The 24,533-nt window shown below is 44.2% G+C and overlaps 1 protein-coding gene across 2 annotated transcripts in view; it reads right to left on the minus strand.

The window, feature by feature from the left end:
• LOC144173485 (uncharacterized) overlaps positions 1 to 24,533 on the minus strand; it is a 41,225-nt gene that overhangs the window by 13,991 nt on the left and 2,701 nt on the right. Inside the window, exons 2-7 of one of the 2 annotated variants that reach the window (XM_077701891.1) lie at positions 23,374 to 23,523; positions 18,180 to 18,381; positions 15,074 to 15,177; positions 12,177 to 12,379; positions 8,556 to 8,724; positions 2,133 to 2,417 (exon numbers count right to left, since the gene is read on the minus strand). In XM_077701891.1, coding sequence (XP_077558017.1) covers positions 2,133 to 2,417; positions 8,556 to 8,724; positions 12,177 to 12,379; positions 15,074 to 15,177; positions 18,180 to 18,381; positions 23,374 to 23,523 — 1,113 coding nt within the window. The remainder of the gene's footprint in view (positions 1 to 2,132; positions 2,418 to 8,555; positions 8,725 to 12,176; positions 12,380 to 15,073; positions 15,178 to 18,179; positions 18,382 to 23,373; positions 23,524 to 24,533) is intronic. The other variant, XM_077701892.1, reaches the window with a different exon arrangement.

A 24,533-nucleotide genomic window follows, 5' to 3' on the forward strand; every position in this document is an offset into this window, starting at 1 on the left:
GGCGACGGGAGCGAGTGCAGCCGAGCGCAAGCTGCGCGCTGACCGCGCTGACGCACAGATGGCGCTGCGGTGAGAGCGGCGGAGCGCGCAACTGCCGCGGCGAGGAGAATGGGGGAGGGATGCGGACTACGCAGCGACAACGACGCGGGACAAGGCGAGTAAAGAGATGCGTTGCATTTAAAAAAATTTTTTTTAGCTATGTGAAATAAGATTTTTTTTGGATGTATCCGTTGTGATTTTGTTGATATAGGATGCTTTTTCAGCTATTTGTTCCTCAGATTTTTTTTTCATTTTATTATCTTGAACATCTATCCTGCGCTCCTAGGTTTTCTATGGATTGTAGGGAACCTTTTTATTCTTACGTCCCCATTTTTCATATCACAAAATTATAATATCCTCGCAGTCTGCTTCTGCTCTACACGTTCCGAAGGCTTTTTAAAGCATTTTTACTTTGCGCTTTTGTCACTTTAAGGAAGGGCCCGCCGATGGTTCCCTTCACTGCCTCATGGTTTTTACCTGAGTGATCTTAATCCCAATCGTCTCACCGTCGCCTAGTTTACTTCTAGCCCGGTTCGAATATTAGGCTGGACATAGTGTATAGCGGTTGAAATAGTAAATGTCGGTATCATTACGCCCACACCGATTTCTCTAACGGCATCGTATTGTAGTATCTTATAGGTGTTCTGTGTTTTACGACAAAGGCGTTCCTCTTTCGTCCCATTCATGCATGCTATTCGTGTGACTTTGGGCAGGCTTTGCCTTCGCTCACTGCTATGCTCACGCATTTGTGTTTCGTTACCTTGGGTGTTATTTCTTGTTTAGCCAGACCCACTTTCTAAGAAGCGTCATCATTGTGACCCATAACGCCGCACTTTAGTGCGCACAGGTTGTTTTGTGAATATACCGTTTTTCAGTTTCTTCACAGCATTTAGGTGGAGTCGTAGTTGATAGTGTTCACCACCTGCTATGAGTATTAAGCAACCCGCGTACACATGGCCAAGGTTGTTCTGTTCCTCTTTTTTTGTGGTTATAGCATAGATTAAACGCACTTTACCGCCCTTAATCTTATCTTGTACTTGCCGTGATGAGCGTGACCAGTAGTAGGGAGAGATCACAACTCAAATTTAATCCTTTATTATAACTACCGGTATAGTTCACCTTAGGATCCGAGCTTATTATTGGACCCCTTATTTTTAAATTACCTGGAGCAACTGCATTATTCCTCACCCTTTTTCTCGAAAATCTCTATCGGCAGTGTCGTGCGTTCCTTTCGGTTAGGGCAAACAAGTTATCTCCTCAGTTTCTACCCAGTTAAAACTGATTTATTGCTTCACCCCCCCCCCCCCCCTATAGCTTTTATTACTGGCCTCTATATCATTTTTATTAATTTACTTGTATTTTTAAGGAAACAAACGCTATAAACCAGCTTGCTTTTGAATTCGTGAAGGTCACGCGAGCAGCGGGGGCATCGGCACAGTTCTACATATAGGCCTCTGAAAGGCAGCCAGAGTCAACAAATAGGCCTATTTAGTGAAACAAGGTAACTCCCCCGCCGAGCGTTATACTTCCGCCGCTACCTTACTTCGTGGTGCTGCAGTCACCAGCAAGACAATAAGGTCGGTGCGGCCCAATGTAGTACTGAAAATGGCGAAGGTTAGTGACGCAAGCAATCGCACCACACGCCCAACCAGTCACTGGCGTCGAAAATGTTTTAAATCCGATCCTCGCATTTAGTATATTAGCTTCTTTTCTGACAACCAGCGTTCTATAGCAAGGAATGGGCTTTCGCACCCCTCCCTCATAATGTTTGCGTCTGGCAATGGTTTCTGGTTACCATTTCCGGTCACGGCAGCAGGTACATCTTAAAACGTCATTTGTAAAGCGTCCCTCACGCAGTATTGCAGACAACGTCCCAAGTTCCGCCCCATTACTTGAAAATACAGCAGTCCAGGAACACCTACAAAAGCTGAGGGCATTAAAGTACTCAAATCCCTAACAAATCAGAGGCTGCCTAATTATGTGCTGGAATTATGACTAACTCAAACTGATGACGAGATTGCGGTCCCATTAACCGAAGCCGCAGTTTATAATGTACTTTAAATCTGAAGGCGGTATTTGGGATTTGTAGATACCTTAATGCTGACTGTTGTGGTAGGGAAGCCAATGTCGTTTCCATGCTGGGAGATTTCAAGGTCCTTAGGCTGAGCAGAAACAAACATTGATGCCTCCGTCAAACCGTACATGGTTTGCAGTGTACGCAGGCCTCCAAAAGTAGAACGGGCTGCATCGGCCAGCCAGTCTGTAACGGCAGACCCACCACTACAAATGTGTCGCACGGAAGGTAGCCGTCGGCCCGTTCGCCGCATTTCCCGCACAAGAGCTTGCAGCTGGGTTGGAAATGACACCGCTACTGTGACCTGCGGAAAAATGAAATTATTGTAAGAAAAATATGCAATTTAAAGACAAATACAGCTACTAGATTACTCAGGCAGGCATATGTGCGGCCTGTGATCCTCATGTGTTACTTGATTTACGTTTTCAGACAGTAAAATATGAATTTGGAGCCGAAGTTTAAAAGTGCGTCCATTTGTTCTGCTCCTAAAGGGTCCTACTCGTGGTAGCACATTTTTGGGGTGTCTCTTGTATAAGTGTTTTTCATTCGCTTTAGAAGGCGCGTCGCGCCTGCACCGCCACCCTTGTTAGGTGAGGGTGTTCTCACGGTGCTCAATACTCTTTTTACGGGGGATTTAGGTTTGGTGAACGTTCGGTCTGTTCGAGAGAGATGGTTGACAGCCTTCTTCAAGGTATGCCACGCTCGTTTGTCCTACCAACGTTCTCCCTACAAAACGAAGTCGCCATAAGTATATAGGGCGTCTGGAGGTTAGCTTAACAATATGGTTCATTGCAGGGTGCAAAAAAATCCCCCACACCACACAAACACACACACACATACACGCACGCACGCACACACGCACACATACAGACAGAGAGCGAGAGAGAGAGAGAGAGAGAGAGCGAGAGAGAGAGAAAGAGAGAGAGACCGGTATATATGTATACATATTGTCACGCATTGTCTGCGAGCGGGGGAAGTGTCACGTCGGGAAGTAGTGGAACGCTTATGAGAACCAATCCTCTTGAAGGGGCATGTGACAAGCGGTTCTTCATAGCTGACGGTGAGACAGAAGTCAGTGCTCGCTCGTACTGCCGGAACGTCCAGTGCTAGCCTCCTTCAACGTACTCGCCCCTTCTGCACCGTAACAATTTGGGTGAGGTCGCTGACAGCCTTTAATAGACAACCCTCTGCCATTTTATGGAAACAAACTAGGTTCAAGTGTTCATCGATGGAATCTATACTGTAGCTTTAGTAGACATTGGTGCAACTGTTTCGGTAATGAGGAGTGCTGTTAAAGACAGCTTAGGTTGTAAAGTCTTGTTCAAATGGAGAAAATACATTTCGTTTCGTGGAGTAGGCGGTGAGCTACTGTACTCTCTCGGTGTTTGCACAGTCGACGTCTCACTTGGGGGACGAAAGTTTAAGGCGGAATTCGTTGTACTACGAAACTCAACCCATAACGTCATTCTGGGCATTGATTTCTTAAAAAGAAAAAGAAGGTCCCCTTTACCCCGAGTAGTCCGTGTGGCGCTGGCTAACGCCCCCAAGTGCAGGAAACAAAAAATACCTCAACATAAATACCCGAGAAAGTGGTGGGGAAACAGCCCCGCCGGAAGCGTAGTCGTAATCGCCCCAGACGCGTAATCGTGAGGTCGTGGGTTCAGATCCCACCCGGCCGGTACTTTTTCACCACTTTCTTAATGACTCAAAAAATTTTTCATCTGTTTCTATGACCTACCGCATTATCCCCTTTGCTTTCCGAGGTTTTCTTGACTGCCAACTCTTCTTCTGTCTTAATTTACCGAGCCCCTCATTGCCCATTTCTGATCCGCTACATGCATAGGAAGGGCCTCTGTTCTGGCAGTCTTGGTGCCAAAGGTGGCTTAAGAGGGTTCAAAGCTGGTCGACCACTCTCGACATGTCGTAGACACTCGAGTCACGCTCCGGGAGTTAAAAAGATGGTCCCCTTTAGCCCGAGTGGTCCGAGTGGTGCTGGCTAACGCCCCCAGGTGCTGGAAACAAAAATACCTCAGCATAAATACCCCAGAAAGTGGTGGAGAAACAGCCCCGCCGGTAGCGTAGTGGTCATCGCACCAGACGCCTTTTCTAGAGGCCGTGGGTTCGGATCCCACCCAGCGGGCATTTTTCACCACTTTCTGACTAAAACAATTATTCATCTGTTTCTATGAACTACCGAATTCTCCCCTACGCTTTCCGAGGTTGCCTTGAATGCCAACCCTTATTCTGTCCATATATATATATATATATATATATATATATATATATATATATATATATATATATATATATATATATATATATATATATATATATATATATATATATATATATATATATATATATATATATATATATATATATATATATATATATATATATATATATATATATAGCAATGAGGGGCTCGTTGAAATAATACAGAAATAAGAATTGGCAGTCAAGCAACCCTTGGAAAGCAAAGGGGAGGATGTGGTAGGTCATTGACACAGATAAAGAAATTCGAAAGAAAGTAGAGAAAAAATGCCCGCCAGGGCATTTTTGCCTGGACTTGTTTATTCGCGAACGAAGGGAAACGCAGAACGGGGTGAGCGGGAACGACTAGCTTTTTGCAAAGGCTGGCCATGAACGAGAGCGTCCTCTTCCTCAAGCGGCATACGGTGCATATCCAGGCAGGGAATATGCCCGTTGTGTCTGATGCTCATCACAGTTTTCATGGGCGCGAATCTACAGTGTATATATGTATATATATATATATATATATATATATATATATATATATATATATATATATATATATATATATATATATATATATATATATATATATATATATAAGGTAAACGATTAGGCTAGTGAATGTTAAATAGTAAAAAGGGGCTCAATAAAAAACATAACACGTTTACTTCGAAAACATAACTTTACATCGACGTTTCGGACGGGGACCGTCCTTTATCAAGCGTGATAAAGGACGGTCCCCGTCCGAAACGTCGATGTAAAGTTATGTTTTCGAAGTAAACTTGTTGTGTTTTTTATTGCGCCCCTTTTTACTATATATATATATATATATATATATAAATATATATATATATATATATATATATATATATATATATATATATATATATATATATATATATATATATATATATATATATATATATATATATATATATATATATATATATATATATATAAATATAGTGAGAGAGTTCTATATCCTCCATGTACTATGCAACTAGGAGGTACTATGCATCTCAAAGAGGTCAGTTAGTCACATGCGTGTCGTTATGCTCATCTGATGGTACTCCTCAAAAACTTGCTGGCACAAATATTTGCGTCACAGTGAAGGCAAAAGTGAGGCAGCTTTTTCGAAATCGCTTCTCGCCGGTTGGGCTTTCCGTGCTCAGGAGAGGGTGTCAACGTAAAATTGTTTGTTTAATTCCCTCCAAAAAAGCCATCTCGTAAGGGCGTATGGCAGAGATGTGCTGTGCTGCTCCCACACGGAGTTGCGTGAGCAATTGCAGCCCTGCGCCTGCAGACATTTTGCGCTGCCGGCCATCCTCAGTGCATGCAGAAGGTGCATAGCGCCCATTTGTGCATGTATGTGGTAAAGGCGATCTCGTACGGGCGTACGGTAGCGACGTGCTGTGCTGCTCCCACACGGAGGTGCTTGAGCAAATGCTGACGCCCTGCGCCTGCAGACAGTTTGTGCTGCCGGCCCTCCTCAGTATGTGCAGAAGGTACATAATGCACAATTTCAAACGTATGTGCTGAGGGGGGGAGTGTTAGGAAAAAAAGAAAAAAAAGAAAGAAAAAGAGAAAGAAAGAAAACGAAAGAGAAAGAAGATAGAAGAAATACGTTAAACCCAACAAAGCGGTGCTTTGCAGATGTCACAGCTTACGTGCATCAATGGAGCGTGCCAAACTTCTGAGCATAACGATGCTCAGCAACCGTCGTTCATTACATTCCCCAAGTCCGAAATGCTGCCCGGTCGGGCCATAACAATCGCCGGATACCACGGGAGGCTGTACTAGATCGGTTCAACCATACTAGTCTGTGACACAAACAGCATTCCCTTACCAGAGAAGGTTTGGAAACCCTGGTTGAGTGTGTTTGCCAAAAACCACCTAATGATTTCAAAACCACACTATCGGATTTCAGTCCCCAGTAGCTGCATTTGCCCTACCCAAGGTGGCGGGAAGTCAAGCAATGCAGCAGAAGCTGCTAAGACTCTCTGGTTCCGGGAGGGCGGCCAATGGAGACTATAGATTTGTACATCTAATGCTCGAAATCTATCGAGCGATCAGTCCTTTTACATGAGGTATCCGATGTTCGATTTGATATAGTAGGGCTAAGCCAGGTAAGAAGGGTTGGAGAAGAATTTGTGGAGCTTTCTACTTCTGATACGTTCGGCTATCGCGGACATTCTGAAACGCATCACTTAGGTGTAGGGTTTCTGGTTCATAGAGCTATAGCAGGAAATGTGGTTTAATTTCTCAGTATTAAGGAGCGTGTAGCTCCTTAATAGTGGAAGAATTCCGCTTGTTACGTGAAAGTGGAAGAATTCCGATTGTTACGTGAAAACAAATTCTCTGTGTTGCCTAATTACACCAATCATGTCCTCTATCAATTATCATTTCACACATGTGGTCATGGAGTCAGCTCTAGCCATAGCAGAAAAACAGCTCGCATTCGATTCCACGTTATCAGAGAAAACTAAGGACCTTATTGATCAGCACCGGAAAATGTTAGTCAGCACTCCACGAGACGAAATAGAATTGACAGAGGTCTCCAAATTGATCAACAAAAGCGAGGCTGCCAACATCAGTGCTTTCAATGTTGCAGAAATTGAAGCAACGTTGAAACACGGACGGAGTTTGAAAGCGACTAGAAGGAAGCTTACTATTGGAAAGAATACAATGTACGCACTCCACGACGCCTGTGGTCCCATAGGAAGCAGCATCGATGACACACTAAAAATAGCCGTGTAAGTCAACAGAAACCTATTCCCTTCTACCCCTGCCTCCGACACACGTTTTCCCGAAACATGTGGAACCCGTTCCGCCGGTTACAACACATTAGGTAGCGATGGCGCTCCAAGCAATGAAGAAAGGCAAAGCTACAGGAGATGATGCATTACGCCCGATGTATTGTGCCTCGGAAGCCGCATTGTCCTAACGAAGCTAGCAGCCCTATTCTCGCAGTGCTTGAGCTCCCTAAACGAGCCAAAGGAGTGGACAAATTTGAATTAATTCTCCTACATAAGAAAGGTGATGCTAAAGACCTTAAAAATTACGGGCTCATCAGCCTTCTCTCTGTTACCTACAAATTATTTACTAAGGTAATTCTTAACTTCATGAGAGCCACTTTAGACTTTCAAAATCTACTAGAACAGGCCGGTTTCACAAAGGGTTCCCCAACTTTAGTCTAATTTTTCCGTCTGCTCTTCCTTGCAAGATTTGTAAGATTATTCATCGCTTCTATCGTTACTCCCTATTATTTTTGCGAGTCGAATAACAGCCACAACATGGTGATTCACTCTTCTCACTGATGGGGCGGCTCTTTTTGACCATTCGAAAGAAAAACGCTCTTTCAGTTGTTAGCCGCCGGGCTACAAAATTGCTGCTTATTAAAGTCAATCGTCGTCATTATGCGCAACATTTGGTGGCATATTGAGCAGAAATAGTTTTTAGCCAGGCGCAAGCTGCATATGCGTCAAACCTAATTTCTCCCGGTAGCAGAGAGGCCCATCGTTGCATTTCTTCGTAGTTTTGATGACTATCATTCGCAGATGTTACAATGTCTTCCTAGGCACACCACACTGCATGAAACATAATTAATTCAAGTTTTTTTATGTGTAATTCTATCAACAACAGTATTGTTGGCTAGCTTCCTAATGATATTTCGTTGAATTAAACCTTTTAGACTGCCGGATTGTTTATTTGGCGCTGACAAACCGGTTTGGGTTTGAAAACCAGTTGAAATAAAAGAAAACTTGGCTGTTGTCCTTTACACAGCAGTATGTTGCTGCACACGCAGAGAAATATTACGGGCGCGATTTACACACTGTCAATATTCAAACCTGTCCGGCAGGAAAAGCTTTACGAAGCCAATCATGTTCAGATAACGTCAGTAGAAATACATATGGCGTTATGTTTACCCAACAATCACGTGTATTGCCGAGTAGTAAACAGCTTGCTGGTATACTTAGCAATGCTTCCGATATACTATTGAGTCTATGGCGTTGAAACTCAGTAAAGCGGCTATATTCAATTTGAACGTTGGTACACAGATGGACACCCCCTTAGTGTCTCAACGAATGGTGCATTAACACCGCTATATTTCATGCGTAGCTCAATTTTTCCCAATATACTGCATTTTAGAGCATGAACACCTTTGATTTAGGGTAAAATGTGGTACCTGGTACTTGTCCATGGCGTCAATGACTTGTTCAGGTGTAGAATTAGCAGGTAAAGCAACGCAGCTTGGGCCACTCAAAACGAGCATTAATTTGAACACCAGCCCGGATATATGAGTTATGGGGTTTGACGAGAAGGTTGTTTCACTCTCAGTCAATGGCATGTGCTCCCTGGGCGAAAAAGTGTGGCATAGTAAAATATCTGTTAACATAGCCTATTTTTCTTTGAAAATGTCGTAATGTTATCAATGCGATGGAAAACAAAAAAAAAACATTTGGAAGGTAAAAATACAAAGTGTGATAAATCCGTCATCTAGGAGCGCTCCCAAAGAATGTTATCGGAAGTACGGGAAAGCAACACCCCAATCCGACAGACGTACTTGTTAAGGGGCAATAAAAAGAGCGGAGAAGGGGAGAATACGGGCTAGACAGGAAAGCGGCATCCAAAGTTTCACTCTCAGCGAAGGTTGGATGCACTTTTAGGTTTCACGCTTGTTTCAACTCTTTTGGGAAAGGATGGTAAATTTTCTTTTCCTCCTCTGAGCCACCCTTACAAACCTAACGAGAATATAGCTAGCGCGGGGGCTCGTCAACAAGACTTACCGCAAGTGTCAAACAATAGGAGAGATGACTGCCAGATACAGCTGTCCCCGTACAGTGGTTAGCATTGAACCCAGCCTAAATATTCTAGATTAGCAGTTCAAACAAATTAGTTTTTCGGCATTTGTGGCCTAGTAGATTACGCCGCGTCTTATAATGCATACATTATGAGTTCGAGACACAGCAATTCCGTGGTTTTTAAATCCTGGATTTTTGTTTGAAAGACGCATTACTAGATCAGTTTTGTGCATGTTTTGTAAACAATGCTTGTTTAGTTGTTTTTACTCCAGTTAAGAAGCGAATACGAGCCAATCACCACGATGAAGTAAAGGTAAGCATCGCGCTGCCCTCACACGGAGACCAAATGCCGTCCGGGGGAGTAGACTCCCGGGAATACTTTTTTTTCAACCGGGACTTTCCACGGAGATGGTATCGCCCAAAAACGTAAGCGGACCACGGCGCAGGTATCTGGAGCGGCCCCACGGAATCAGGGCGGCGATGTTATTGCCTTCCCGCGCTCATGACGAGAGTGCCCTAGTCACGCCAAACTTTGCCTTCACTCTCGCGCGGATGCTTGTAACGCTTGATGGATTTCTAGTGCACCGTACTATCGCTGTGCTGATGGCGCTCGCGACGAAGGGAATCGCACATCGCCGTTCATCGAGAACATCGCGCTGTCACGCAGGAGTAAACGGCAGCAGGGCAGCAAACCGCGTCTCTGTGAATGAAGTAAAACCTGTTGTGTAAACGTTGAGCTGTTCTAGCGCTGGCGTTCACGAGTCCCCGCTCGTATCGTGTCACGCTATATTTACACCTAGTTTCTCCAGAGAGATCATGACATTAGACACGGGGAGCTTATTCCAGTATAGAGAACTTAATACAACCTAACTGCCCTAGAGCCTTGATATTTTGATATAAGACGGCTTGTATTGCCCCTGCTAAAACGTCTTCGAAGGTGTGCATTCGTGCATAAATTAAGGAGATCAACGCACGCTTTATCTTTTTAAGCTTGCTTTTCCACTTGTGTTGCGCAGGTCAACACGGCCACCTACGTAGCCACAGAGGCCTGAATATATTTCCTTAAATAAGAAGTAGTAATAAATTGTAATGACACAGCATTTAGGTATTTCCTGTTTAGCACGAGGCAATAAAGACGTTTCCGAGCACAGATATATGAACAAAAAACTGATGGTGAAAATCTTGAAGCAGAGAAAGCGAAACATGCCACTAATGAGCCAGATTGTAGTCAAATCAAATCAAAAGTTTATTTCAACATCAACATCAGGCGATACAGATGCTGAGGGCAATGAACAAAAAGCCACTAGAACGGGCTTGAAGGCGTCCACTGCCCTGTCCACTTGGCAGGAGGCAAGACTGGCTAATACTAATGCACAATAGTAATAAGAGTTTGGGAAGGCCTAATGGTCTCACAGTTTGCTTTTATATATGCAGTTATGTGCCTAAACGATGCAGGATTGGAGTCGCAAGGGTATCTTATTGAACGGTAGACCTTCGTAGTTTCAGGCCGCAAAGCCAAACTACGCATGCAGCTGTGAAAATAGATTATTGTTCGGTGACCTTATGAGAGGCGAAAAATAAAATTTAAATAGGTTTTCATGAGCAGTTTAGAACTACATGCATGCACAGATAGGGACAGCAAAATTCGATAGTAACCTCTACGTGAAAAACATTGGCCACGAAGTCCCAAACACGACTGGAGGGCTGAAGACAAATTACATGGCCAAGTCTCAAGAAGCACTCATCAGCTGGACAACCAATACATTGATAAAAGGGGCAGAATACTTGAGCTAGTAAAAAAATGTTGCCTGATATAAGCACGCAAAAGAAGCATGATAACGCAAAAAAATGTGCAAAAAATTGTAAAGGTGGCGCTTTTATTAGTTCTGAAGAAAGCGCAGGCTGTTTGAAAACCAGGGGTTTCGTATGGGTGTTTAGGTGTAATGATGGGGAAAGTGTGGGATGCGGACACAAAACAGAAATGATATGAGCTATTTTATCAAAAGTTACAATATGTACACGAAATATTTTGGGGGTGAGGTCGTAGTTTTTAAAGGCCTAGGTTAAAAATTGTGCATACCCGTGGAGGGGAAAAATGATATTACTCGTGAAGTCTAAACAATGTTGAATTGCTGGTAGATGAAAACAGATAGGAGAAAACAACTTGAAAGAGGAGTGAGTGAAAGGTGTGATCTACAAAAAGCGCACTCTTCGTGCACTCTTTCGGTGTCCTTAATCAAAGATACCTTTATTCTTGCTGGAGAGATGTGTCCCCAACACCTGGTTACACTAGACCGTTAGCGGCGAGTTGGTTAGCTACTCCACATACTGCTGTGGGGGAATGTCAGAAAGTAGGGGTGTAAGAGTATTCCGTCAGGGCATGCAACGGGTACATGAAAGAGTGTGCCTTGTTGTGGTCAAAGTTTACATCTGGCTGAGATCCTAAGACATTTTGAACCATGCACTAGTAACAGAGCGTATACTTTCGACGGTAGTCAAGCACACATGGATTCTCTTTTATGATGAGATACCGAAATTAAACTAGAGACGGTGAATCAATCAATAAATCGACCAAGCAATCAGTAATGGCAAGATTTGTTTCACTCGAATGCGACATGTGATGGCATAGTAACGCGTACCGTTCGTTCGCAATAGACCTTCTAACAGGCGCAGCCTACTATTATTTGCGGTTGCATTACTGCATGAGCACAAATTAAGAATTACGACACATGAAGCGAACACGAACAGCTCAAAAATGTCCTCTCTACAGAATTGCCTTCAAATCCTAGTTGCGCCATATCCACTAACTGTTGTGTTTGGTCTCGCAACGTCTTTTTTAGGGCTCCTAAATTATTTTCAGTCAAGAGCTACCCAGCGTAAAACAGCCGGAGTGTAGTGTTTACGGCTCTTTCAGTGGTTACCGCTGGAAATCCTTTCGAAGCAAACAATCAGACATTGAAAACTGGATGCCACTGTTCATACAGTAATTTAAACAGAGGAATTACCTTAATGTGTAGAAGCAGCCAACGAAACTGTAATGTGTGATCTCCACTCCTTTTGGTGCTCCCGTGCTTCCCGATGTGTAGAAAACGGCCATTGGCGTACTTTTGGGATCCACGACAGCCCACTGCTGAAAATCGTTCTCATCCAGGCACAGAAATGGGGCTGTTGACACGAAACCATTCGCTTGTCCCATCGAGAAAAGAGCCTGCAGTTGTGTATCGTGCGATGAGATTTCATTCTGCAGGCTGCGTGTCACAAATGCGACCTACGAGTTTTACAGTAAATTTTGTTTTTTCTACTTGTCCCGTTTATGTGTAAAGCGCTGTTTCGCACAAAATATTTTACATGGTTGACGTTTTAGCCTGCGGGAACACGCACAATTATGAGTACGAAACAAGCGGCAAATATACACATATGGCTCAAGCGAGAAACGTACAATTCCGAAGTTGACGCCATTGGTTTAACTAAAATGCCGTCCCAAAAATACAAATAGGCGATGAAAATAAATCGTATTCGCAGTGGGAAAGAGCGGAACCGCGAAAGAGAAACAGGAACAGGTAATATTTGGTTTCAAGATTGAACCTAATAAATGTGGGTACCTTATTGCGTCAGTAATAAATATATCCAACAAATGCATCGACCAACCATTGCACAATTATGTACTGGAATGGGGTCCAAGGTTTGACAAAAGCTCGTCTGGCGAGGAAGTAACATTGCCGGTACCAAACTGACACTCGCCAAAAAGGTAAAACCAAAAGCTAAATTAAATAACGTTTCGTGGCCCGTACGGGTCCCTTGTTCACATGTGAAACGAAAAGCGGCTCGGACCCATTTATACATTCTTGGAACGTTCCAAAGCACATGCGTAAGTTGTAGACATGGGCCCACCTTTCCAATTAAGAGCGTGCGGGGTTGATTGGATGTGGAAGAATTCTTGGATTTGGCGCGTTGATAATATCTCGTCGGTGGCAATGATTCTGGCCGAGTCCTACGAGGTGACATGACCGCTTACGTTGTGGTGTTCTGCAAGGGCGTTTAGCTTGGTGCGGTTTTTAGCAACGTCGTTTTTGTCGCCTTTAGTCGCCTCTTGAAGTTTCCTTTTTCACCAATGTAGTCTGCGTCGCAAGTCTGGCAAGGAGATTTATAAACCACCCCGCGGTATCTTTCGCATTCTGACGCATCTTTGGCGTGTACAAGTTGCTGTCCGAGCTTACTTGTAGGCACGTGGCAAAGATGAACACCGTAGTCATTGAGGATTCGTGATACCGTTTCGCTTACACCGACAGCGTAACGAATGGCGGCGCGCTTCCGCTCTTTTCTCGGGGATGCAGGTGGGTTTGCCGATCTCCGTTGCTGAGCGCTTAGAATTTCTCTATGGTATTTATTGCTTGCAGGGTCCTCTCTAATTTTTTTTCTTCCAATCTCCGTACCTCAGTAGAAGAGCACAGGCGTTTGCGCGTGTAAAGAGTGCCGAGGCCACAGAACACTTCTGCCCAACCGGTTTCGCAGGAGCAAAGTCCAGGTATTGACCGGTACGCGTGGGACGTATATTGGAACGTGGAAAACTGTCAACCGAAAACGATAGTAGTACCAAAACTTTGTTTATCAGCCACTTTGTGAATATACACATGAAGCAAAGATATAGTAGTCAAGAAGGAATTAAGCAGAATAACAGGCACCGAAGATATGAATAGGGCTAAAAAACGATGTGTGGAATATTCCGTGTATGCCGTCCACTGAACCGAAAAACGTGCACGCAGTAAAACGCCTGATATATACTCTGTAAGCAGCCGGCCTGAAAGTACTTAACATTGCGCCAAAAATAGAGAAAGTAATAAAGAGAGCAAAGCCTTTATGAATACTTGAGCAATCATAACTGACCAGGAAAGAGGGAGGATAGGAACGTGTATACAGTCAATAAAGATTAGGCCAGGAAAACGCTTAAAGCCATAAAGGGAAGAAAATACGCGGCAGGCGAAAGCAAAAACGCTGGATCTACTGAAGAATGGAATGGTATTGAACCAAAATCTTCGTACATACTCTCAGATTGCGTCCGATGACTAGAGGAACTGCTTGCCGGCCAAATTTTCAAACTGGTTACGATCAACGAGACGGGAGTTGTCGAAAACTAAAGAAATGCACAACCAGCAACTGCTCTCTCTCTGTGTAAGGCATAGTCCATAGTATTATTTAACCGAATAAACAAAAGTGGAGATTCATTATCAAAGGATGGAGAACGCTCAATTTTGAGAAGGCATAAGCCTAATTGATGACATTTATGTCTTCAACCACGTTGCCAAAGACGTTTTGCACTATCAACGGCCCATTTACATTGCAATTAAAAATTACCTAAACGCGCCACATCCTGCAAATGCCACTTTATAATGAAAGCATCGAAGGGCGAGGAAATAGAATAGACGTTTGCAGTATTCTGGCTGGGTATATACGAGGGATACACGGGGAGCCTAGCCCTTCGGAAGAAGATATAGAAACATGCTGATGACGATGGTTATGATGCCGGTGATAACGATAAGAGATGCACACGATCATCATAAAACACGCGCCTAATAGCCACACAGAAGGAATTTACCCATAATCTCGACTCCTTCCACTCATATTGCTGGGAAAGTAACATGTCGCACGCTTTGTACGACAACAGGTTATCCGAAACCGGCTGAATGAAAAGAAAAGGAGTGGGCCATACTCTTCTCGCATGTACCACAATGTGAGAACACGGCAGCCTAGGTCGCAGACGACGCTCCCAAACACTAAATCACAGAGCCCCAAGGAACTGCTGTTCAGGAGTGACGTGTGATAACCGCTTAGAAGCCTTTCTGCGACACCTCCAAACATCTTTTTAGTCCGGGCGGTGATTCCTTTTGGTTATTATTAAACATACCTTCAACTTTAGAGAGGTAGTTGCTTTGGTGACCTTTTCTGCAAACTGAACATCGGTGAGGATATGAGTGCTGTCGCTGTCCTGTGCTTGGTAGCGAAGTTCATCTGCCGAACAAACAATGCGATTACCTCTCAATAAGACACCAAAAGAGTATCTCTAACGCCTCCACAAAACATACCGCTAATGAAAAATTCTAGACAAATAAGCAAACAGTACGATGAACGAAATTGTTTTTCAGCGCCGAGCCGTCTGGGATTGACAAACAAAATGTCGAAGTACTCGGTATGGCAAGAACTGTACAGTTTTGTATAAGCCCATTCTTAATACCCAAACAAAGGCTTCTGGTCACAAAATTGCTAAACTTCAGAATTTACGAGCTTCAAAGAAGGCGTAGGAATTATTCTTAGGATACGGCGTGTCCACTGGTGAAGGTTGAAGGCGGTTTCTTTATTTTGGTTAGAAAGCACGCAATCGCGAATTGCAGAATGTTATGTACAAAGCTCACCTAATTTTCCTGCCCAAAATATTAATTCTTGTTCGTGTAACACGTTCGCCTAAAAACTAGGGTGCTAAACATAATAACGGGCACTAGAGTCCTTGACATTATGTACAAGGCCAGCTCCTTAAATTTTCTTGAGACAAACATGAATGGTGATTGTGAGCGCTAGAGTTTTCTGAGAAACAGAGATTTCCTATTGGCGAAAATTTTCGACACTTCTACTCACAGTTACCTACGTTTACCGCTGAAAATCTGTTAAGGTTAATTTTCTCCCGGTTACTTCAAATCATTAGGCGTTGTTTTACGTGCTCAATTTCAAATTAACGTGAGGGCGACCTGTAGCCACTGGGTGTACCTGGTATTTTTTGTTTAACGGAATTATAGCTGTATTAAAGGCGGGTATGCATATGCGATTGCGCAAATATAACAGTAGACAGTTTCTTCAAAGTACAGAACTCATTACCGAAAAATTACTTTTAAGTCTTGTAAAGACTGATTCCTGCAAAATTAACTAGTACCTGTAAAAAGAAATTAGGGGTAAAGCAGACCCATTCCAATCCCGTGGAAGCTTTTGCTGATTGCTACAACTACTGTTGAAGCTTTAAAAGCTGTCTTTTCGTGGAGCTGGCATTATCAAGCAATGTACAAGGGTTTTGTGCTTGTATAGGGAAGCCCATTCTGATGTTTTTCCTTTACTTGAAATACTTGCATTTGAAGAACCACTTTCGCCCAGACATTTGTACAGATAAAGGCCTGGCTGACCTCTGGACTGCCTACCTTATTGATAATTAGGAGCTACACAAACCAGTCGCAATGTTTAAAATAAAAACAAGTAAAAATCGACGGTGTCATCTTAGTAAACCTTCATCAAGGGACTTCAGAACCCGTTGCGTACTTGCTAACAAGCCGTTACGACATATATCATGGGAATGCGTCTTGTCACTATTCGTTACATATTTAGTGACACTCACTGCTTTTGCTCGCCACAGCAATTAAACAGATTGAAGTAGTCGAGCTGGCACGAGCAAATAAAAAGAAACTGGTTCACCTCTGGAACGCAGAGTACGCAACGGTTAGGGTTGGACTAATTGTAAATTTGAGGTTACGCTCAACTTTCAAACGAGAACTCTAATCAGAATACTGAAGTAAAGATGCGTTGTAACCTTGGCGAATGCACAAACTTCACAAACAGAACACGTGGGGTCTTCTGTCTCAGTACGACTGTTCAGAACGAAGCTTTTTATGCTACATTCACGGTTTTTGCATTTAAACTTCCCACTTCTTCGCGTCGTGTACCACGCATTGCACAAATCCAATTGCGCCTATATATATCATCGGGGAGTTCCGTCTGGCAACCGTGAGCAAGGAGCGGTTGCTTCAAACTCTTTTACTGAAACATGCATAGTGTTTCTGCCATATCAAGCTCAAAACTGTTTGCGCAATATTAAAAAAAACGTACGCGCTGATTTGAAGCATAACGTCGCTGTGTCCTAGCAGCGGCACTGTTTGCTGAGAGTTGCGATAAAAAGCTAGCAATGAGTGTATCCACAGCACCAATCCAACTGATTCAAAGTGAACTGCATTTAGGCGGTCATCCTACTGCGAGCAATGCGTCATGTGAACAGTGCGGCTCACAGCCAGCTCACGCTCTTTTCATACAAAAATATGACTCTTCCTTGGAACAGCCCATAGCTGATTGGACTACACTTAGTTGCAGTCCCATGAAATACGGACAGATCCCTACCATGAAATGTGCCATGCTAGTGAGGTGTCCGCAGCAACACGCTAGCCGTAGACATCTCTTACCAACGTCGGCACCTGCAGCACTGTCACCCCCATTTATTCACATCCATTTCAACGTTTTCGCTCAGGGCACAGCATTTAGTGCGGCTTTATAATCCCTGGGCCCACAGTTAAGTGCGGAAGCTTCCGCATGAACCATTTCTACAGCTGCCCGAGTGTACCACCATCAGACACCAGCGTAACCCCTCACGGTTGGTCTGCATAGACTGTCCAACGGCAACTTCGAGAACCCATTTCAGAACAAGCCAGGCGTGATTTTGCGTTCACTTGCTTGTATAAACGTTCTTGTTGCTTGACGTATTGCAAACAATGTAGAGTTTCCATGGCGAAAAACGCTTCTATAGAAACTATACGCGGAGCTCCAACGTTCAGTATTTTTTTGAGGCGGATCTTTTGAATATTTTAAAGTTTCTGAAACGAACGGCACGCCTAAACTCTTTCCAGGCATGTACAAATTCTACAGATTGGTAATTCAAGGGCGAAGGAATCATCAATACGCGGCATGCGTTAGCAGAATCGGCATGCGCAAAGCAATAGATGCGATGTCAAAAGTAAGAATACCCTGTTCATAATTCACCATCATGGGAATTTCGGGAAATTATCCTTTCTTGGTCCACCATAGCCTGTGCCTTGAAGAAGACGGTATAAAGCGAGAGAACGTTTTATGGTCACTTTTCTGAGGTAGGAAAGAACCACATATCCTGGTCAATCACTTTATTTAAATCCGTAAACATGGAAGTTGATATTCTCTAGTTTTCATTGGGAAGAAAGCTACTACTTATTATGTCTGTCCCAAACCCTTACATTTAGTGAGCGATGGTTTGGCCATTACGATAGTTGCTCCCGCGAGGACGCACCCATACATGGCTACCAAGTTTTCGATAGAATCAGTCAGGTGGATGCAGACTCGGTCTCCAGGCAGGACGCCATGACGCCGGAATCCAATAGCGTAACGCTGAAGCCGCACCAGAAGTTCACTGCGGGTCAGGCTAAGCGTATCATCAACCTGGAAGAAAGGCGTGAGGCAGTGTAGAAATCAGTGGTTCATGTTAACAGTCTGAACTCGCAGTTTAGACAAAATCCGATTCCCAAAAAATCTTCCTTGGGCTTGCTTATATGCGTTGTGTGTTATTCCAACGACAAAAACAAAATTGTGCATAAATGGTTCCACCAATTAAAACACGCAACTAAACATTTTAGCTTGGACAAAGTGATTTTGAATATTTCTTCACACTCCGGTAATCCTTAACAGTATACTAAAGATGGAACAATTTCTTGTTGAACGACACGATCACACTTTCACACCTTTTTGGCCTTTTCTTTCAGGCAAACGTCGCTAACATTGTATGAAGAAGGACTTTCTTGTGGCATTGGCATACAATGGCCGAATAATATGCTTGTTAGGGCGAGAACTTCAGGCGCCCAACTTGGAGAACTAACGACGTTCTTGTGACAGCTGTTGCCTGTTAATGTAAAAGGCGGCCTCGGCAAAGGGTGAATAAAAACACTTTATAGTTCGCGTTGAATTTGGAACTGGGTCTTTAGAAGAGGTCAGGGTTCCTCTTCGCTATCCCAAAATGTTTACAGCGCCGGAGCAAAAGTTACGATGGGGCCTGCCGCAGGAAACCCGAGCGAGATGGACGTTGGCCGAACACGGGCATCGCAGCCACTCACGGCGCTCATTACCTTAAAGGTGTGGCCTGTGCCACCAGCCTGCTTAGTGAAATAATTCGTCATACAATTGTAAAAATGAAACCGCAGAAAGAACCGCACACGCGATGCAGCACTTAAGGAGCCTGTCTAAGTAATTTGTGCAAAAGACTCAGAAAACAAAGCGAAGAATTGCAATCACAGAAAAGATGTAGTAGTGGAAGGTTCCGTCTAAGTAAATCGCACCGAAAGCCAAGAAATAAAATCTAAAAAGCAGGCGCAAATACAGAGGACCGGCGAAGACGTTCTTGATACGTTGAATCAAGCATATTTTGCGTTTTGATCTCTACAAAAATACAATTAATACGTAAACAACTCGCCAAGAATTGTGCGGACAACAATGTATTCCTAATGATTTAGTGATTGCGAAAGCATAAGTGTCAAATTGTGGAACAGTCAGATGTCTACTCATGATTGTCAATCTGCTTTACCTTCAGTCTACTCTTCGATGCTCTTGGTTGGTAAAGGTCGATTCCGACGGTGGACGAAATCAGTGATTCAGACCGCGGAATGCGTACCATGTGATACGACGTCAGCGACTCATTACCCTCGCGAACGGACCGCGGACGACGCGGGCTGACAATTCGAGGCTTCGTTTCCGTTAGCAATTATGGTGGGTAATAAAGCAAATCACAGCGCTTTGGTGCGCACAAGGCTGGAGAGTATATCAACCATGCCTCTCTGCTCTGAGTAGTGGGCGTAATGAGGTCGCCGCAACGTATTATTCGTTTGTTGACATTTTTATGCTCTTGGGCCATTTTCCCGCGGGACGCATGATTGTTTCGGCAGTGTAGCACCGCGGTACAGGGCTTTCGTGCCAGGGGCACTTGACTCGACAGTCACAAACACGAAACAGTGATCGCAGTGTTCGTCACCTGCCTGCTCAGCGGTGATACCACAATGAGAAGTGAGGCAGGCACGCAACAACTTCGGTAGCTACGCCGGAAAGCTGAGAAAGGTAGAGTTCGTGAAGCGACAGCAAAGAATGAGGAGTTCAAGAAACGCAGAACCGGAAAACGCGGGCGCTACGTCTTTCTGCATCTATCCGTTCCCACGCAACACGTATACGTGATCACACGCGGCTCATTATTGTGGTCAACTGTACGACCATGCCGCGCTACGATGGCTTCGGTTGGCGTCCTTTTTTTCCGGTACTCTCAACCACCCGGACCGGTTGCACTTTTCGACGCCGGCAGACGGCCCACGCGTCGAGAGTATACTCGGTTAGTCCGCGCTGTCGGATTCTCGCTTTATCCTTCGTGTGAATGCATTCTTGAGCCGGAACGTCAGTAAATGCGCCAGGTCAGTAGACGGTCTGTCTACTGACGTTCCGCGACGTCATCGGTCTGGCTGCGACAATGTGCTTCGTATGAATCCCCCTTAGCAGTGGGCGCTCACCCACCGTAGCCATACCGCGCAAAGTGTATGTTTAGCGGTGGTGAAATTCCGTTCGAAAATAGAGGAAAGTCCGCACTGCCGGTGAGGTGCAGAACGTTAATAAAACATGGTGGTTGGCGGCGCCTTGAACCTAAATAGACCTTAAAGATACCAAACCACACTTTAGAAAAACAACGCCTAAAATTGATACCAGAAAAGATTTTTTACGCTTTAAGAAACAAATCGGTTAGACCCTGCGGCTTGAACAAAGGCAGTTACTATCAGATTCCGATGGTGTACCTCAAGTTCACTGAATGAGGAAAGGCCGGCTTCACTTCCCGCTTCTCAGGCGAATCCCAAGGCTGTTAGAAGACCACCAATACATGGCGCTAGTTTATACTGGAAGTGCCCGGCTTGTATCCTCATAGTAAGAAAATGTCTTTTAACGGAAGTACTTTACTAGTCGCCCAAATGTAGGTCCTTAATTCTTAAGGCTGAAAGTATTCATATAAGTGCCAAAGTACGTACCTGGCGAACTTTTTGTATCTTTATCGGAAGGGGGTTGTATGGAGTGACAGGCACACCAAATTTCTCACGTTTGGGTCGCCCAAGAAAGTGCATTAAAACCATTTTTGTGCATAGCTTTAAAGTGCATAGCTTTAAAACCATTTTTGCGAAATTATTTTTCACAAAAGATCACGTTTCACGATCGGAATGAGTTTAGCGTTCGATATTCTCACACACCGCGCATTTCCAATGAATACCTTCAGGTTGAAAAGTCGAATGAGCTACCTTCCTTCTCTGTGCAGCTAGTCTTACGCCTCTATGCATGCATGAAATCTTTCTTTGAAGCAAAACTCATATATTGAAAAAACTTCAGTTTCACGCTTCACCAGCCCTTTTAAGGAGCGTTGCAAAACTATGCAGGTAGCCATGCTTCAAAACGACTCGAAAGCTATCAATCTTATTCGAGCTGACGCCTTTTCCAAAGAGTGGCTACTGTTTCGCGTTACTGAAAGCCTGCCGCCTGACATATCGGTTGGAAATTCGCCCCGCACACGCGGACCTCTTCATTTCACAGAATTATTTTTCAACACCGTGTTTTCAAAGTATTATTCTCACATTATTCTAAGACTTAATAGACTCCTGCGTTCATAAAATATTGTGCCAGCCAGCTTTCTTGCTAAAGACTTTCCGTTGCCCTTGTGTAATTGAGTTTGAAAACTTCTAAATAGTTCAAACGGCGTATAATGAACCAAAACGAAAGCGCTTATAAACCTGTGCGCAGGGTTCTTTACTTATGGGAAGGGACTCCATTGTGCACGGTATTGCGATGTCAGTTACTTCTGTTAGCTAATTCTTTAGAAAACTAAAAATAGAAATGCAGGAAGGATGTTTTTCTTCTGGTAATCTGCCGGAAGCGTTCTAATCGCGTGAACACGTCTACTTGCATCGGATTCATGGTAAACATCATAATGAGAATATAGCACCCTGTGGTTTGGTTTATCAGTACACAGGTACTTGCGTCAGCTGTTCTAAATATAAATCCTGAAAAATACAGAAAAGCAATGTACATAGAACCGGGTAAACAATCGTAACATCGCCGCTGAATACAGATATTTTTCTTGGCAGAGCTCAAGCTTTGTTTTTTTTGTTTTTGTTTTTTGGGATGACACTTCCTGTCCGAAGATTTATCTCCAGAGATACGTCCATGGGCGGTTTTTCGCATTGACATACGATGCAACGATTTCCAAATTTTGCATTGTTCTACGGTAACCTCTGTTCCAGGTATAACGCTATGGCAAGCATGCCATTTTTTACTCGGTCAAGTGATGTAATATTTTTTTCTACTTTTTTTGGTGATTGCTGCTCGCGATTGTCTGAGTTGGGGCTTGTTGGTGATTGCTGCTCACAATTGTCTTCGTATTGCGCGAAGTACCGCAGGACATCTAAAAGGTAAACGCAAGCCGGCCCAATTTTTTGTTGGAATTCCACTCCAGTAGGAGTGTACAGGTTTTCTATACACTTAAAATTTTTTGGGACACTTCAGTCTGCTCACGGGCTTTGCGGATGAAAACCTGGGGTTAAGCGTCGACTTCTTCACTGCTACATTGTAATTCCGTCTCGTTTTTCTGCTTTTGTTTCTTTGTCTTTGGATGCGAACTACAGGCCGCGTATTGCATTCCCGACTGTGGTGGCGGCTTTTATGAAAGAGGCGAAAAGCAAGGGCGCCTGTGTGCTGGAGATTTCGGGGCACGTTAAAGATCCCGAGGTGGTCAAAGTTAATCCGGAGCCCTCCAATACCGCGCGCCTCATCGACTAGCTAGCGTCGGCGGGTTAAACGCCATAATAAAACAATGGAGGCGAACTACATAGACTTGATGATTTGCTGCTTTCTCATGTTTGCATTTCTTTCTCGCTTTCGTTTCTTAGTCTGTTGGAGAAAATAATCCAAGAAATAGAGCGGGAGCTCATGCCGAAGCTTTCCCAGAGTCGGCATTCTGCGCGCCTAGGTGCACCAGCTCTACTCACATGCCATCGCGTTCATGTGTCTCGTGCAATGCAGTATTGCAACTTTTATTCCACCCCTGCCCACGTGCTGCAATAGCTGCAATAGCTAGTAAGAAATAACGGGGATCCTACCCTCCAAACCCGGGTTCAAACCTTATGCGAACTGAAATGCTTCTTTTATTTACTTTTTGCATGCGGCCATTTTGTACACCAGACAACTACAACCATACCAACGACGAGAATGTTCCTCGCAATAGGGTACCTAAAGCTTTGGCCTCAGAGCATGTCTTACCCAAAGATACAAGAATGGCTTCTGACGTTGGAGGGAGAATGAGATTAAACATGTAAAAACGCCTCCGCTCAAGAAATGTAAAAAAAAAACACTGAACATGCTGCTTACCAGGGCGAGTTTGTTGGGGTTCATTTTCAGGCTCTCGCTAACCAGTGAGTAGAATGAGACCACAGGGATCTCGATCTCAGGGTAGGGAGAGTGTACTACGCCATCTTCGATTCGAGCTTTCATGTTGCCGTGCAAATTGAGTTGCTTGTTCTGTAGAAGAAAAATGACGGTTGCTCACACTAACGCGTAAGAATTGGAGGTACCGTACCTGTACGCAACCTACACGACCATCACCAAGGCTTAAGGCCACGATTGTAGGCGATTTCCTTCTTCTTCGCTGCGGAAAGGACATTTATTCCATCATTCTTGCTATATTTGTCGGATTCCTTCATTATTTTGGAACTTATATTCAGTCGGCATCACCTTGGAGGGGCATATGGTATGACGTGTCTTTCTCGTTCAAAGCCAGTGTGGCAATCATTACAGTGAACACTGGAGTCTTTCTAGTTTCGAGAAAGTGTTGCCACATTTACGGCGAACGCGGTAGTTTTTTTAAACGCGGAGCGTTTCTTAGTCGCACGATGTCCCTCGACCGTCGGCGGCGGCGTCCACACGCTCACTGCGCATGCGCGTCGCGGCGAGGCGCAGATGCGCGTCTCTCCCCTGTACCCTCCTCGCTCTCAACAACAGGTGTAGCGTTGTTGTCCCCTCCCCCTACACTATAAAAAAAATAATAGTTATCGGCGCCTGGTTTCGATCCCACGACCCTGTGGGCGGAACACGAGGTACATGGTGCTCTTCCCACTGCGCCACAAAAGCGACACACAATCAGAGGCTACGAACGCGCCTTATATCCTTGACTCATTCAAACTACGTCAAGAAGCTGCTGATACACGGCAGCAGTTGCATCGATCTCGTCTTCACCAGTTGCTGCAACGCACGACCACTGCTTAAAGACCCCTTAACAGTACACTTTAGCGACCACAAAGCTGTCGTTCTCAGCGTCCAATACAACGACAACAGCAACAAATAAATAAATAACGCCTCACAACAACCTACTCCTTGCCTTCACTTCTTGCGTCACAAAAAAAAGAAAAATTGGGCCCATCTCTCCACGGGGGGGGGGGGGGGGGGGGGGGAACTCGAGTCGCAAAATCACGAAAGTAATAATAATATATGAAATAAATAATAATAATTAATAGTAATAAGCAATAATAGTT

This window comes from Haemaphysalis longicornis, unplaced genomic scaffold (assembly GCF_048455015.1).
Source record: "Haemaphysalis longicornis isolate Haplotype H1 unplaced genomic scaffold, Haemaphysalis longicornis Haplotype H1 scaffold_3, whole genome shotgun sequence".
NCBI classification, from domain to species: Eukaryota; Metazoa; Arthropoda; class Arachnida; order Ixodida; family Ixodidae; genus Haemaphysalis; species Haemaphysalis longicornis.